General features: G+C 36.7%; 1 protein-coding gene across 8 annotated transcripts in view; it reads right to left on the bottom strand.

Annotated features, from left to right (window-relative positions):
• The window catches only part of LOC128871847 (chloride channel protein 2), a 158969-nt gene that overhangs the window by 19243 nt on the left and 125137 nt on the right, over positions 1–14589 (bottom strand). For 4 of the 8 annotated variants that reach the window (XM_054113957.1, XM_054113953.1, XM_054113951.1 and 1 more), the window contains 8 exons: positions 7523–7656; positions 7119–7275; positions 6818–7028; positions 5124–5225; positions 4788–5022; positions 4059–4711; positions 3487–3922; positions 3186–3227 (listed from right to left, as the gene is read on the bottom strand). In XM_054113957.1, the coding sequence (XP_053969932.1) occupies positions 3186–3227; positions 3487–3922; positions 4059–4711; positions 4788–5022; positions 5124–5225; positions 6818–7028; positions 7119–7275; positions 7523–7656 (1970 nt within the window). The remainder of the gene's footprint in view (positions 1–3185; positions 3228–3486; positions 3923–4058; positions 4712–4787; positions 5023–5123; positions 5226–6817; positions 7029–7118; positions 7276–7522; positions 7657–14589) is intronic. The other 4 variants (XM_054113956.1, XM_054113958.1, XM_054113954.1 and 1 more) reach the window with 1 other exon arrangement.

The raw sequence follows: 14589 nt of genomic DNA, 5'->3' as shown, positions 1-14589 counted from the left end.
ACCGTCGTTTTGTTCCACGATTCCCAAATGTTGCCCGGAGACTTGACAATCTCACCAAGTGGAATTGCGCTTTTGTGAGGCACAAAGAACAAGGGGAAGCGGTCCGCAGCTGAAAGAGCTTCTTTGTACTGCGCTTTTAAAAGCGTATCCAGTCGCAGGAGAAAAGTTCGTTCTGGATACAGACGCTAACACATATACTATAGACGGAGACGAATTATTGCATGGCTAGACGAGAACTGTTAGCTGTAGTTGAGTGCTTAAAACATTTCCACAAATACCTGTATGGTCAACGATTTCAGTTAAGAACAGACCATGCAACATTGAGATGGTTACTCCGGTGTTCAAGAATCCAGAAGGACAAATTGCACGGGGGTTTGAACGGCTGCAAAATTATGATTTCGACATCGATAATCGAAAAGGGGAACAATAGTTCGAAAGTCGAGTGATCTGAAGGGATATCACATTAATGCAGTTGTAACCTGATGATGAGTGGGAACCAAATACATTAAGTAGAAAGTCCTGCGACTAAGACATATTGGGTGCAGTGGAATAGCCTTAAAATTATTGATGCGGTTCTGCATCCCATATGGGAAAGCGAAGACGAAAAATTCTCGTAATTTGACTATAGTCCCTAAATACAGAACTTCATTCGTGTTATGACTAACACGCGCAACGTATGGCAGCGAAAGGTCCAAAGGAGAGAAGTTGTAGAAGATTACAGCAAAACCACTCGGATTCACCATTTTTTCAAAGGAGACTACGCAGCTTTCGCTTCTGATTTTCAAGTGTTGCTTATAATTAAATTTGAAATGAAAGCAATCTCGCCGAACAGCGTTTTAACATAATTAACGTGTGTTTTCACTGTTTTTAGCTGTTCAGCGGGGAAATGGGTTAATGGCTTTAAAGTTGCAAAGACCAGAAAGGGTTGTCTAGCAAAACGTTTGCATCAACCGGAACGGAAGTGCTATTAACACTAGAGTGGCTCAGCATTCAAGGATTTTATGGTGGGGCCTAGAAACCATTTGAGGAAGTGGCCATGGATATTGCGGTCTGTTTCCAACAAGTGGGTAGGTAGGTAGGTAAAATGGCAAGAGTGCCACAGGCACACTTGAAGTAGCATTTACGTGCTTTTTTGATACCATAATGTGGACGTGTGCAAGGGAAGAAAAAACCTTCTACAGCCATCCTGTCCTGTTCATATAGTGGAGGAGAGAAAAGGGACCTAGGCTGGATAATTTCTTCAAATCATCCCCAAAGGGCACTTGCAGAGAAAGTGTTGAACAGTCTCCTTCTCTGTAGGATCCCTACAGCTTCTGCAATAGGGGTTGTGCGGAATTCCAAGCTTCTCCGCATGAGTACCAATCACCCAGTGACCATTAAACACCGCAATGGGTTTGGAAATTGAATGGCGGGGGATTCCCATCACCTTACACGTTCAGTTTCTATCGCATTGGGGCCATAGTGTTTTCGAAATAGCACACGATGAGACAGACCTCCACCTGTCTTGCGCTTTTTTAGAAAGAAATTGTGTAGTTTCCCTTTAACAACGGACAAAGCTACACCGATGTCTGAGAAGGGCACAGCTGAAACCGGTTTTGTCGACCCCTTCCTGGCAAGCTCGTCGGCAACAAGTGACTCCGGCAAGCAATATGTATCAGTAAGTGGCTAGAAGTATACGCTCTACCAAAGCATGAGGTGAAAACCATTTCTGAGGTGCTTTTGCAGAACTGGGTGGCTCGGAGAAAAGATAGTTGGAAAGTGCCAACGAAATTGGGACAAACACATCGAAATTTTCCTGTTGGCCTATCGCTCAAGTGCACACGAACCCATTCCGCCTTATGTTAAGCATGTGAACGTGTTAACGAATGGGAAAGCGATTAAGTGTCATTAACTTGCGAGTTTTATTTAACAATCCAGTCATCGAACTCAGAGAAATTATTGTGAGACATTTTATTTAGATACAAATTTAATGAATTCGTAACAATATAACATAGGTATATGTATGAGAGAAATCCACAAGAATGGTGAAGTTAAAAATATAAATAATTAAGTAGCTTTCTTAAAATGGCATAAAATTATTCCATGATTTACTTTGGCATTTTTCTCAATTTTTACTACCTTTTCAAAGAGGGGATAAACGTATGCCCTGTTTTCCTTTTCTAAAATTGTATCAATGGAATGGAATAATTAGCAACCGAAATCAGTTTTCAAACTTTATACAACCTTTTACAATTGAATCATGTGATATAATATAGTATATGTAGTAATAATTGTGCAACCAGCTTAACTTTCTGCCGTAGCGCACTTTTTGCACGTAAATGCCCTTCTATAAGTTTATAAATAATATTATATTTGTCTGGCATATTTGTTTTAATTTAAGTTATTTTTATTCACATAGCTTTTAGCTATTCGCAAAACCGAACGACAAATTTGAAAATTTAATTAAATATTTGTAATATATAAAACAAATCTGCCAAATGACAACGCTGTTTTTACTTAAAATACTTTTCGAAACAGTTTGCGCAATGTGTAATTTCATTCTGAACTTTTTTGAAGATATGATTTGAAACGAATTGCTAAGTTTTTTCATTTCAGCATTTTATCTTGGTTTCAAATCGAAATTACCCATATTAATATTAACAGGTGTTTTCAAAAGAATGGCACTCTGTCATAAAAAACGACATAATGAAAACCCGGCTTAAAATATGTCGCGCTATAGATGTGGTTAATAAGTTTGGAATACTCTCTTATACCATCTCTGCAATTCACATTCTTAAATTATCAAGACTTTGAAATTGTTCTAAGCAACAAGAACGCATGCGAAGATTTTAAAGAATTGAGTGCCATTGACCCATACGCTATAGTTTTGGAGAACGAAATATGAACTTCGTTGATTGCTCGAAAGGATGGGAACACTGTTTGGGTTAAAGTTTCCTGAGATGCATTTGGACTGTTATCTCTATATTACGAAACTGCGTCAAATGCTTATTGTCGCCTACGACTAGCATGCATCTAAAGTTCTAAAGAGACTCATTACTATCCGATTTGAGTAATACTAATATTGAACTATTATTTGAAAACAAAAACCGCGAATTTGATTTTTTGGTAGAAATTGAGATTATATGCTTCAGATCGGAAATAATTGCTTTACATGATTAGTAGCGATTAACGAAGTTCCATTTTACCTTACAATCTGGGTCCGTGGACTTCGCAGTATTTTGTGCTTGCTTGAGAAGAAATAAACGCAAGCAAATTAGTAAATGTCCATAATTTGCACCAAAGCAATCCAAAAATAAAATTTCACGTTATACAAAACACAGAGGGAATAGAATGTCAAAACTTAACAACAACAATAACATGATACAAAAACACGGAAATTAAGTACAGAGCATTAAAAACAGAAAGACATGCCATACTGATGGCGCAATTGGTGAGCACAAATAAATATTAGCACAAATAAAGAAAAATAATCTTAATCTGAATTACCAATTGAACCTTCTTCGAGATGCTAGGCACACGTTGTACATGTGGCATCTCATTGGCGCTCACAGCCGGCGATATGCTGCTAGCATCTGGATCCGGGTGGACATCTTGTAGTGTATTTGATTTACGAAAAATCGCCTCGAAGGCAGAACGAATTCGATGTTCTGTGCCCGTTATGGTGGTGTATGGAGTAATGTTAGGGCTATGCGGCGAGGTCGGTCCGAATGTTTTTAGATTAAATGAATTTGTCTTTTTCAAAATGGATTTGCGTGGTGCTAAATTGTTGTTCAGGGATTCTTGGCGTTGTTTGGCCGGTAACATTTCATCGTTCGCAATTTGCCGTAGACTCAGTATATCAGGAGCGGGAAGAACTTCGAAACGCGATGGTCGACGCATTTTTAACTCGGCTTCTTGTTTCTTCTTTTCTTCTTCGCGCGCACTAGAGATTAGGTGACAAAACAAGTGGGATAAAAAAGTATTGCTTTCAGTATATTTGTATCTAATAAATACTAAGACTATGCTTTCACCGCCCTCACACACTACCAGACTATTGTGCACTACTCGAATTTACCTACCGTTCTTCTGCCTCTTTTTGCCATTTTTGTGCCACCTCCATACGCTTCTCACGTCCGATATGCTTTTCAATCATTTTGATCAATTCGTAACGTTGTACGGAGCCGAGCAGTATCATATTCTCGTGACTATCGACCAGCGGTAGAGATCGAAGCGTTTTATTCGTCTTCAGCACCTCCTTGAGTTTTTGATACGAAATGCCATGCCAGATGTATTTCACATCTCTTACCATAAAATCCTCAACATAGATGCTGTACATCGCTGAACTGGATGGCAGCAAGTCGGGCAGATACGGCAGTTTCTTTATCAGTATAATACTGTCGTACATGGATGGTTGAAGAAGGGCTGCAATGGCGTTCGCTATTAACACTGCGATCATCACCGGTACAACGTGCGTTATCTGGCCGGTCATCTCGAAGATGATTACCGCTACTGAAACGGTATGCGTCACGGCGCCGGAAAATGCCGCAGCACCAACAACTGCGTAACCGCCGGGTATGATGGGTGATAGGCGACCGCCGTAGCGCACGCCGTTCGGAAACCACAAATGCATACTCTCACCAATGAGTCGACCCAAGCTAGCGCCGATTTTGAAGACGGGTATGAATATACCCGATGGCACTGGTATGGTAGAGGCAACGATCGAGATGAAGAACTACATATAAATATATAAGAAGGTACAGACACTTGTTTAAGAGTTTGTTAAATGCTTGCCCATTCGAACCACTTACCGTGAACACAATGTAAATAGAGAGATTGATGAAAATGTTAGTGTAACTAGTGACCCAATGCGTAACAATGGCCGCCTGTTCTACGGTGAGATCGTCGCGTGACCATGTGAAATTACTAAACAACTGCGTGACCTGTTCGTGTGTGCTTAATTCACCAGCGATAAACTGACCGGTACCCAGTGGAAATGAGAGTGTAGACACAAGCAGCGCCAGAAAGCCCGGATATAGAAATCGACTATAAAGTGTAATAAGATGGGGGAGGTGTAGTAAAACAATATATGTACATACCTACTGTTTCTATAAGGCAATATTAAAAAACCTTCAGCAAATACTTACTTCTTTTGTAAGAATTTATTCATCTTCTTGTTGGAACGCATGAAGAGCACATAGCGGCGATGTACCCAAACATAGGCAGCTCCACCAATGCCGGAGACAACGCTAAGAGATAAGAATTTGAGAATGTTAGATTATTAAGACAACTAAAATAAAATATTTAAAAATCGATTTGAGTAAAAACTTCAAGGGTCAATATTAAAATATTTTAAATGAATATTTAAAAAAATATAATATGGCATAAGATAAACTGTTTGCCAAAATAACAGCATCTCAATATTTTGACCAGATATGACAAATTTTCTTACTTTTTTTTAAAATTCATTATTTTATTTATAAAGTTATAGCTCATTGTCATGATTTAATTATAGAAGGTTAGGTAAGTAAACAGTTTTCTCACTCCCTCTTGAAAAATCGGCTCCCTAATTTGAAAACATGTTGCTTCTTTACATATTTGCCATGTTTTTTTTGAAAAACTTTTAAATTGGAAAAAAATTAAACTTTTGTTGCAAATCATATGGTAAGATACACAATCGAGCAACGCGTTAAAGTTATTCAGGCTTATTATGAAAACGGGCGTTCAAATCAAAATGCATATCGCGCACTTCATCTTCCGTGATGAGGCACATTTTCACCTCAGTGGATTCGTCAATAAGCAGAATTACCGCATTTGGGCGAATGATAATCCAAGAGTGATTGCCGAAAAACCAATGCATACAAAGAGTGACTGTTTGGTGTGGTTTATGGGCCGGCGGCATCATTGGGCCGTATTTTTTCCAAAATGAGGTGGGTTAGGCAGTTACTGTGAATAGTGTTCGCTATCGTGAGATGATAACGAACTTTTTATGGCCCGAATTGGAAGATATGGATATGGACGATATGTGGTTTCAATAGGACGTTGCCACTTGTCACACAGATAACGAAACAATGGCTCTTTTGGGCGAAAAATTTGATGGCCGAATAATCTCACGCCGCGGCGATGTCAATTGGATAATGTGATTTGACACTGTTGGACTTCTTTATTTGGGGTTATTTGAAAGAAAAGGTGTACGTCGATAAGCCAGCAACAATTCAAGAGCTAAAGGATGAGATAATTCGGCACATTAACGGCATAGAACCTAAATTATGCCTCAGCGACATCGAAAATTTGGACCATCGAATGGAGGTGTGCCGCCGAGGCTGTGGCGGCCATTTGACCAATATTTTGTTCTATGCGTAATTGTGCCATACCAATATTATCATAATAAAGAGAAATGACAATAATTTCCTAAAATACTTGTATTTTATTCATTATCAACACCAGCCCTTGAAACTTAACCACCCTTTATATATTGTTGAAACCCAAAAAGAAAGAAAAATTGTAAATATTTTAATTTGAAATAGAAACAATAATAAAGGGTTAAAAAAAGCAAAAAAAAGTATTTTTATTTATTGTATTAAATTTTATATTTATTAAATAAAAATATAATTGTTATATATTATTAGTTTTTATTATATTATATTTTTATTTATTAAATATAATTTTTAATTTAATTTTAAAAATATAATTTTTATATATTATTTTTTTATTAATATTATATTTTTATTTATTATACCCTCGACTGAAACTTATGTTATTGTCGTACGTTTTGTTATTTATTATTATTCCATTGTAGTTATTTGAATTTCATATTACATATATCACTAACAATACTCACCCCATCAACGCAAATACAAACAACTCTTGCGGATCGAAAGGAAATTCGGTGGTAAAATTTGTAAGAAATATCGCACGCACAGTATCTGCATTGTGGAACCAAACGGCCAGTAGACGAAAAACCGTTGCACCGCAGACAGCCGCAAAGAAGCCGCGCCAATAATTACGCACAGCAAAGTATGTGGTGGTTACCTCAATGCTGAAGAGTACGCCTAAAATAAAGAATGAACCAAAAAAAAAAAAAAATATACAAAAAGTTTCAATATCTGCAAGAACTTTGTGAATTGCCGCAATTTACTCACCACCGACTGGCGCCGCAAAACACGAACCCACGCCGACTGCACACGCAGCGGCCAACATTTCTGAATTGCGAGACTCATTCTCATATATACCTTGGAATGATGTGACGAGTTTACTTAATAATTGTGCTACAATACTTGCTATGTGACAGAAAGGACCCTACGAGCGACCAGCGATCGCGAAAGAATAAAGCAGGCGATAAAAAAGAGGATGGGGGAAAAAAACATAAGTGAAACATAAGATGATTTTATGGGGATATTTTTTTTGGTATACGCATATGAACATTTATATTTTATGCATCGTATGAGCAAGTGTTGTATGCTGCCAACCACATACGAGTACATACATAGTTGACGATACTCAAACACTGTTTGGTCTCTGCAGTTGCGACAATTTTGATACTTACTTCCTTTCCTAATGGCATACCACTGCCCAAAGTTGCCGTTAAACCAACAACCTTGGCTACCAATGTCTTAAATGTGAGATACTCTTTCAGCGCAACGCCACGAAGAATTGTTTTCATTTCAGGTATTCCCGAACCTAAAATTATACACATACACGGTATAAAAAATCGGTTTGTTAATCTTATGTATTAAAGCAACATTTTGGAGCATAACGAGATTAGAATAATATTTATTTTATTAAAATATGCAGCTTTGTTAGGAAAACGTTAGTACATATTTTTAAGAAATAGTTTAATGTTTTTTGTTTATATAATATACATACACACAAATGAGAGTTTAAGAGTAAAACACCAAAACATATTTTACAAATTCAGGCCAAGTGCCGTTTAGTTAAAGCAACTTCGGTACACAGCAGTAATATTTGAAAATTATGGAGTTATCAAATCTCTTACTATTACTTTTTCTTCTTAGAATATGCACAATATATTTAAATATCTCCGCCGTTGCTAATCCGCCTGGAGATAGTAAAAGATTAGATTCAGCTTCGCTTATTTGGAAGAGCAAAGTAGGTAAAACCTTGATTTAGCTTGGAGTTGCAAGGTGGCGTCAAGTCAACTAAATGCAAATTGAAAAAAGTAGACTACTTATACAAGGCCGCACAAAATTAAATATCCACATTTTTTGAATAACTTTTTTACTAAATAAAAAAAAAATATTTTGAGTGATATATACAAATATATATAATTGGTGCTTACACCCTTTATTGGGTGGTGTTTTGCCGAGCTCCTCCTCCTATTTGTAGTGTGTCTCTTTTTGTTGTTCCATAATTGGAGAGACCTACAGTTTTAAGTCGACTCCGAACAGCAGGTGCTTTATTATAAGGAGCCTTTCCATGGCAGAAATACACTCGGAGGTTTGCCATTTCCAGCCGAGGGGCAACCGCTGTTAGAAAAATGTGTATTATTTGATGTTTCATATGCGGAGATTCGAAGCCGGGCACATCCGAATGGTAGTCACCCCAACCCATTGGGCGACGGGTCACGGATGAACATCTTTATTTTGACCTTTACGCGCACCATTGCTTGTATGTTTTTATACTGCACCTGTCTATTTCACAATTGTAAAATATGATTGACGTATGACGCCACTCCCACATATTCTAAAACCTTTCGACAGGATGTGTATTTGTCGCGTAGCAACTACATACATAGTTAGTAATTACGGTTAAGAGCTCCGCTACATATAAATATAAACCGTTGCAAAATTATTAAAGCATACATATGTATTAGGCCGGGTCGATTTGTGGGGAGGCAAAAAAATCACCCATTGCTCTGTGAAAGTCATATTTTAGGGATCAAAATAAGAAACTTTACCTCTAAACCGAATTCTGATGCCCCCCAATTTGGGTCGAACTTTTTAGTTTCTTTTCTCATGTAAAGGCCAAAAATGGTGATATTTTGAAATTATTGTATGGGGAACCCCCCAGTGGAGTTCCAGGGGTGTGCCACTGGCATGGGTGGATCGGTCGTCCAAAGTTAGTGGGGGTCGGTCATACATTTGGACTCGATTAGAGCACTCTAAATGGGTAAAAGTGGGATTTTTCGTTCGACCCAAATTGGGGGACCCGCCCTAATATGTATTAATATTTTTAATTTTCCATTATTGTTTAATAAAAACATAGTTCGTCCTATAACAAATACAGGGTGGCTGATGAATTTTGCTACATTAAGAAACTCAAATAACTTTTTTTTTAGTGTATGGAATTCATTTATTTTTTTTTCAAGTTGAAGGTCATTAAATTTTATTAAATGTAGCTTAACTAGTTTTAAAAATAATTGAATTTAAATGCCACCCATGCTCGTTGACACAAGTGCGGCATCTTAGTAAAAAGTTGTTCATTGCTGCTTTGAGAGTTGTGACAGGAATAGCCGCAATTGTTGCCCGAATGGATTGTTTTAGTTCATCCAAATTTGTTGGCTTTGTTTTATAAACTTCTTGTTTACATAAACCCCACAAGAAAAAGTCAGGTGCAGTAAGGTCAGGCGACCTGGGGGGCCAACGAAATTCGGAGTTTCTTGAAATCAGTTTATTGAGAAATTTTCGTCGCAACTCTGTCATAACAGTCTGGGCTATGTGAGACGTTGCCCCATCTTGTTGAAACCACACAGAGTTGAAAGGAATTCTCTTTCGGCGTAGTTCTGGATAGAAAAATTCTTTCAGCATTTTCAAAGAACGGTCTCCAGTAACCGTAACGGTGTGACCATTTTCTTCAAAAAAATAAGGTCCGACAATACAGCGTGAAGAAACCGCACACCACACTGTCACGCGAAGAGGATGCAATTCCGTCTCGTGGAGTATCTGTGTGTTAGAAGTACTCCATATTCGACAATTTTGTTTGTTCACATTGCCGTTTAAATCGAAATGGGCCTCATCAGACATGAAAAGGCAGTTAAACATGTTTTGGTCTTCTTCCACCATTTGCAGGATCTTCTGGCAAAATTCCAAGTGAATCGGCAAGTCTGCTGCATTCAGTTTGTTAACCATTTGAATTTTGTAGGGAAATAAGTCTAAATCTTTGTGCATTATTGTTTGCAAAGACTGTCGGCTGACACCAAGTTGAGCAGATAAGCTTCTTGTTGAAACCCTTGGATTGCTTTGTATAGCTGCAGCTACAGCAGCGATCGTTTCCTCCGTCCGAACTGGTGGGTTTCGATGATAAGGCCTTCTTGCGACTGTTCCTTGCTCAGCAAAATTATTCACCAGTCTCATTATGGTCCATCTGCTCGGGGGATCGCCGCCAAACATCCGCCTGTACTCTCTCTGTACCAAAACTACGGACTCCAGTGCGTGATAGCGGCGGACTATCCAAATTCTTGTTTGCGTGTCCCAGTTATCCATTTTAATAAATTTTAAAGATCAATCTGCAAATTAAAACAAAAATGGAACAGATAACTTAAAAAGAAAAAAAGTTATTCAATTTTTTTTTGGTAGCGGCTTTCATCTGCCACCCTGTACCATATTAATCCAAGTTGCAAACTTTGCATAAGATTTATAAAAACTCGACAAATATTCATCAAAACTGTGACTAAAAATTCTCGTTGATTTTTGATAATTTCCCCCTGACAGTTTGAACACTTTATCCATACATAAAAATTTCGTGCATTCGTTATATGAAGAAAATACGCAACTATACCCCTGTTGTGCGTATACCCTATAAGACGCTCACGCTGGGCCCGGTTTTCATGTTTATCGCTATGAGGCGGCGTGCGGCTTCATACTGTCCTACAGTTTTTTACGGACACGAGACGGTAGAAAGTTTTTATGAGAATCCTTCTCTTGATAGAAATGGATTTCGATATTTTCCATAGCCTGATGTTTTATGCATACAGTAGTTTCAGAAATATAAATCATTGTTATCGTAATGTAATCAACTGAAACAACTAACTTTTGTTAGTTTTACTGGCAGATGCCGGCCAGAGGATAGTACTTCTTTAAGGATGGATAGTAGAGAAACTATACCACACAAAGCGAATGCTTTCTCGTTTGTTTGTGTAGTAACAGTTGGCCGCGCCTGAAAATATCTTGGAAAAAGGGCGGCAATTAATTCTAACATAACATAGGCTGTTGGAGCAGGAAGATTAATTCCGATCTGAAAAAGGAATACATATGTATAAACAGGGTTTTACAGCCTTTTTTGGTCAAGGACTTAATGTAGTTAAGAGTTTTGCTTATTCGCAGAAATAACAAGTATTTTCTTAGCAATAGAATTAACTAGAATATCTAATTTTTACATTTAAAGTTTATTGAATATTTACATTCTTCAACCAGCTATCTCTGTTAACACTGTTCCGCAATTTGGTTAATATGCTTTGACATAACAACAATGTGAAGTCTATTAAGGCTTCAATATTGAGTTACTGGTGATTGTACGAGCTTAATTCTGGTAACGACAATGTAAAACAATAGAAGGGCCAAGCCAAGAGGAATCTGCATGCACTTGGTTTGAATAACTGATGCAACTTCGGAAAGGGGAAAACAATTAGCGAAGCTCTTGACTCAACAAACTGTTGTAGAGCCACTTGCGCCTAAGAGAAAGAATTCAGCTAATCAAAGAGATGAACAACTTGCACCAGCTGCTTTTTGCTACCATGAATCTATCTATCTTCGTATGTAAGTATATACATATTTTTTGTTTTTATCAGAAAAGGTCTTAGTTTTCGAAAACTTGCAAATTTTATTATTGCTTTTAAATCTCTGTACTTTTCTGGGGTTTGTACAACAATAACGTAATTGTTATATGTAGATATAAGTATACGTATTTACTTTGAAAAAGTAGCGATACCATGCAAATGAGTTCATTCAGCAGGCGAGAAAAACATATCGCACGTGGCACATGAAATGGATACATATAGTCTATATAAATACTCGTACATGACTCGTAAGTGGGCCAATTGAATATGTAAACTGTGGGTATAAAAAATGTTTTCACTATCACCAGTTTGTTGCAAATAGCTTGGCTAAATGCCATTGTACAGTGTAAAGAACCGTGTAAATTTAAAAATAAATTAGATAAAATATAAAGAAAACACATTAAGAGTAAGATATTTCGGGGAAGGCTAAAAATTATTGAATTAATGAATATGAATAGTTTTTACGCGAGACATTTAATAACATCGCAAACCAAGGTACGCCACCATTCCTTTACGCAATATGAAGCATCTTGGCGAGATTCGGTACTTACTCAAAAATAGATGCCATTCTCAAGGAATTGAAAACAAAATTTTTCACTTAAGGTTGTTGTTGTTGTAGCAGTTTATCAAAAACTACCGGGAAGGATGAAGTTACCGGCCATCAGGAGAGTCGATACACACCATCTGTTCGTTGATTTTAAAGCCGCATTTGAACAGGACAAAAAGGACTTGCCCATATGCCACCTACACTCACACAACATATAAGTATATACGGCGATCGCCGTAGTCGAATAAGTTGGTGTGTGACTACCATTCGGGAGAGCATAGGTTCGAATCTTGGTGCATGAAAGGGCAAAATGATAGAACAAGCTTTTTCAAATAGCGGTCGCCCCTCGGCAGGCAATAGCAAACCTCCGAGTGTATTTCTGACATAAAAAGCTGCTTATAAAATCCATTTGTCGTTTGGAGTCGGCTCGATACTGTAGGTCCCTCCATCTGTGAAACAACATCAAGACGCGCGCCAGAAATAGGAGCTCGACCAAACACCTAACAGAAGTATACACACCAATTATTATTTTATTTATTTATTTATTTGAAAATTGGAAAAGTAATGAATTACAATCACAAAGAATTAAAAAGCATTAGCGACTAGGCCATCAGCTTAAACCAATTATTATTATTTTATATATATATTTATATCAGGTTTGGCCAAAAGTACTAGGCACCTCTTAATCACTGAATTTTTCATTTTAAAAAGTGAAGTAATGATTTTTCATTAATAAATGTGTACAAATACAAGTATTTAGTGATAAAAACATTAATATTAATGCCAGCAAGTCTGTCCAATTAAATGCAACTCTGCTCTAAAGTATAACTGTTATAGTGACACCTAATCTCTATATAATATAATATAGAACCACCCTATTTTTTTCTTATAAATAAACGCCTCCTTAACTTTCCGTCCACGTGGCAACATATTTTTTTTTTGTTGGTTCACACGCAAAATTCAATTCATTCATTTTATAATTTTTATTTATTTTATTTTGATTGAAAAACAGTTCAGTGAAATTGGGCAAGTGCATTGACATTTCCTTTGCAAGTTCAATTTTTTTTACGTTTCCTGTTTACCCAATTGCAAGTTAAATTTTTTTACGTTTCCGCGGTTACCAAAAATTTTGCAAAAGTAGTGAACAATTTACTAGAGTTCACTAGAATGGTTTACCAAAATAATTAATTCCCAGACATAACGAAAATGCTAAGAATGACATTTTTTCTTAATAAAAAACTGAATTGATAACAATTCAGGTCCGACCTCGTTCATCAATCATGTAGTAATAAATAAATAAACTAATAAATATTTTTTTATTAATTAAGTAAATTAAGATCCTTTGTTGGCGCAGTCGGTAGGATCCGCGTATCGAGTATTTAAAGAATAAAACTAGTTTTCGTTTCAACGATTCATCGCGGATAAAGCAAGGAAAATTGATTTCCTTTCAACACAATAAGCAAAATCATCCAAAATAACTCCATCATCAACCTCCAAAAAGTAGTCACCGAAGACAACATTCAATACCAACTACAGAATCAACATTATTCCAGCAAAAAGGTGACAGCATCCTCCCTACAAAATAAGAAGAACTACAGAACCAACATAAGAAGTGAAAGCAGCAACAAGTAACACCATAAACAACAACATCAGAACCACAGTAAGCCCCTAATTTAATACATAGATATAAGCGAATCAAATTTTTTTTCTGGACAAGTTTCCATCTTTAATAAGTTGTGACTATCAAAAACAAAAAACGTTACATTTGAATCCGAAGTTGAGACAGAAATAGAAAGGATTATATTATACACTCAGGAAGAAGAGGATATTGAAATTTTGAGGGGATACTCTCACTAAATAATAATTAATAAAGATAGCTTCACGAAAAGAGTATTTGAAAAATAAAAGGAAAGAAAACAGAAATGTATCAGGGTAAAAAAAAAAAGATATTGTAAAATTCACTATAAAATTACAGAACACAAAATTATTCCTCATTTTTCAAGAAAATATTTGTACACATTTTTTGTTTACCTTTAATAATTTATAACTCCCAAAGTTTGTTTAAAGAAGGAAAATGGTAGAACCACAATCACCACTATCCCTTACCATTAACCCCCTTAAATACCGATGCATGTTTGTTTTCGAGCAAAGCACAGTCTTCCCTTGAATTATCAGAAACCCTTGTGTTAATAAATCAAATACGGTTGCTTTAATAACCACGTTCTTCATAAAAACTATTGCATCTAATCAAGTAAACCGGGCTGTATATACCTCAAATCAACTTCTCTCTTGCTTTTCGTGCAATTAGCCTCCACTCTCCCTAACCTGAAAT

This window comes from Anastrepha ludens, chromosome 2 (genome assembly GCF_028408465.1).
Source record: "Anastrepha ludens isolate Willacy chromosome 2, idAnaLude1.1, whole genome shotgun sequence".
NCBI classification, from domain to species: Eukaryota; Metazoa; Arthropoda; class Insecta; order Diptera; family Tephritidae; genus Anastrepha; species Anastrepha ludens.
The sequence above is the reverse complement of the archived record's forward strand: the minus strand, read 5'-3'. Positions and strand labels throughout refer to the sequence as shown.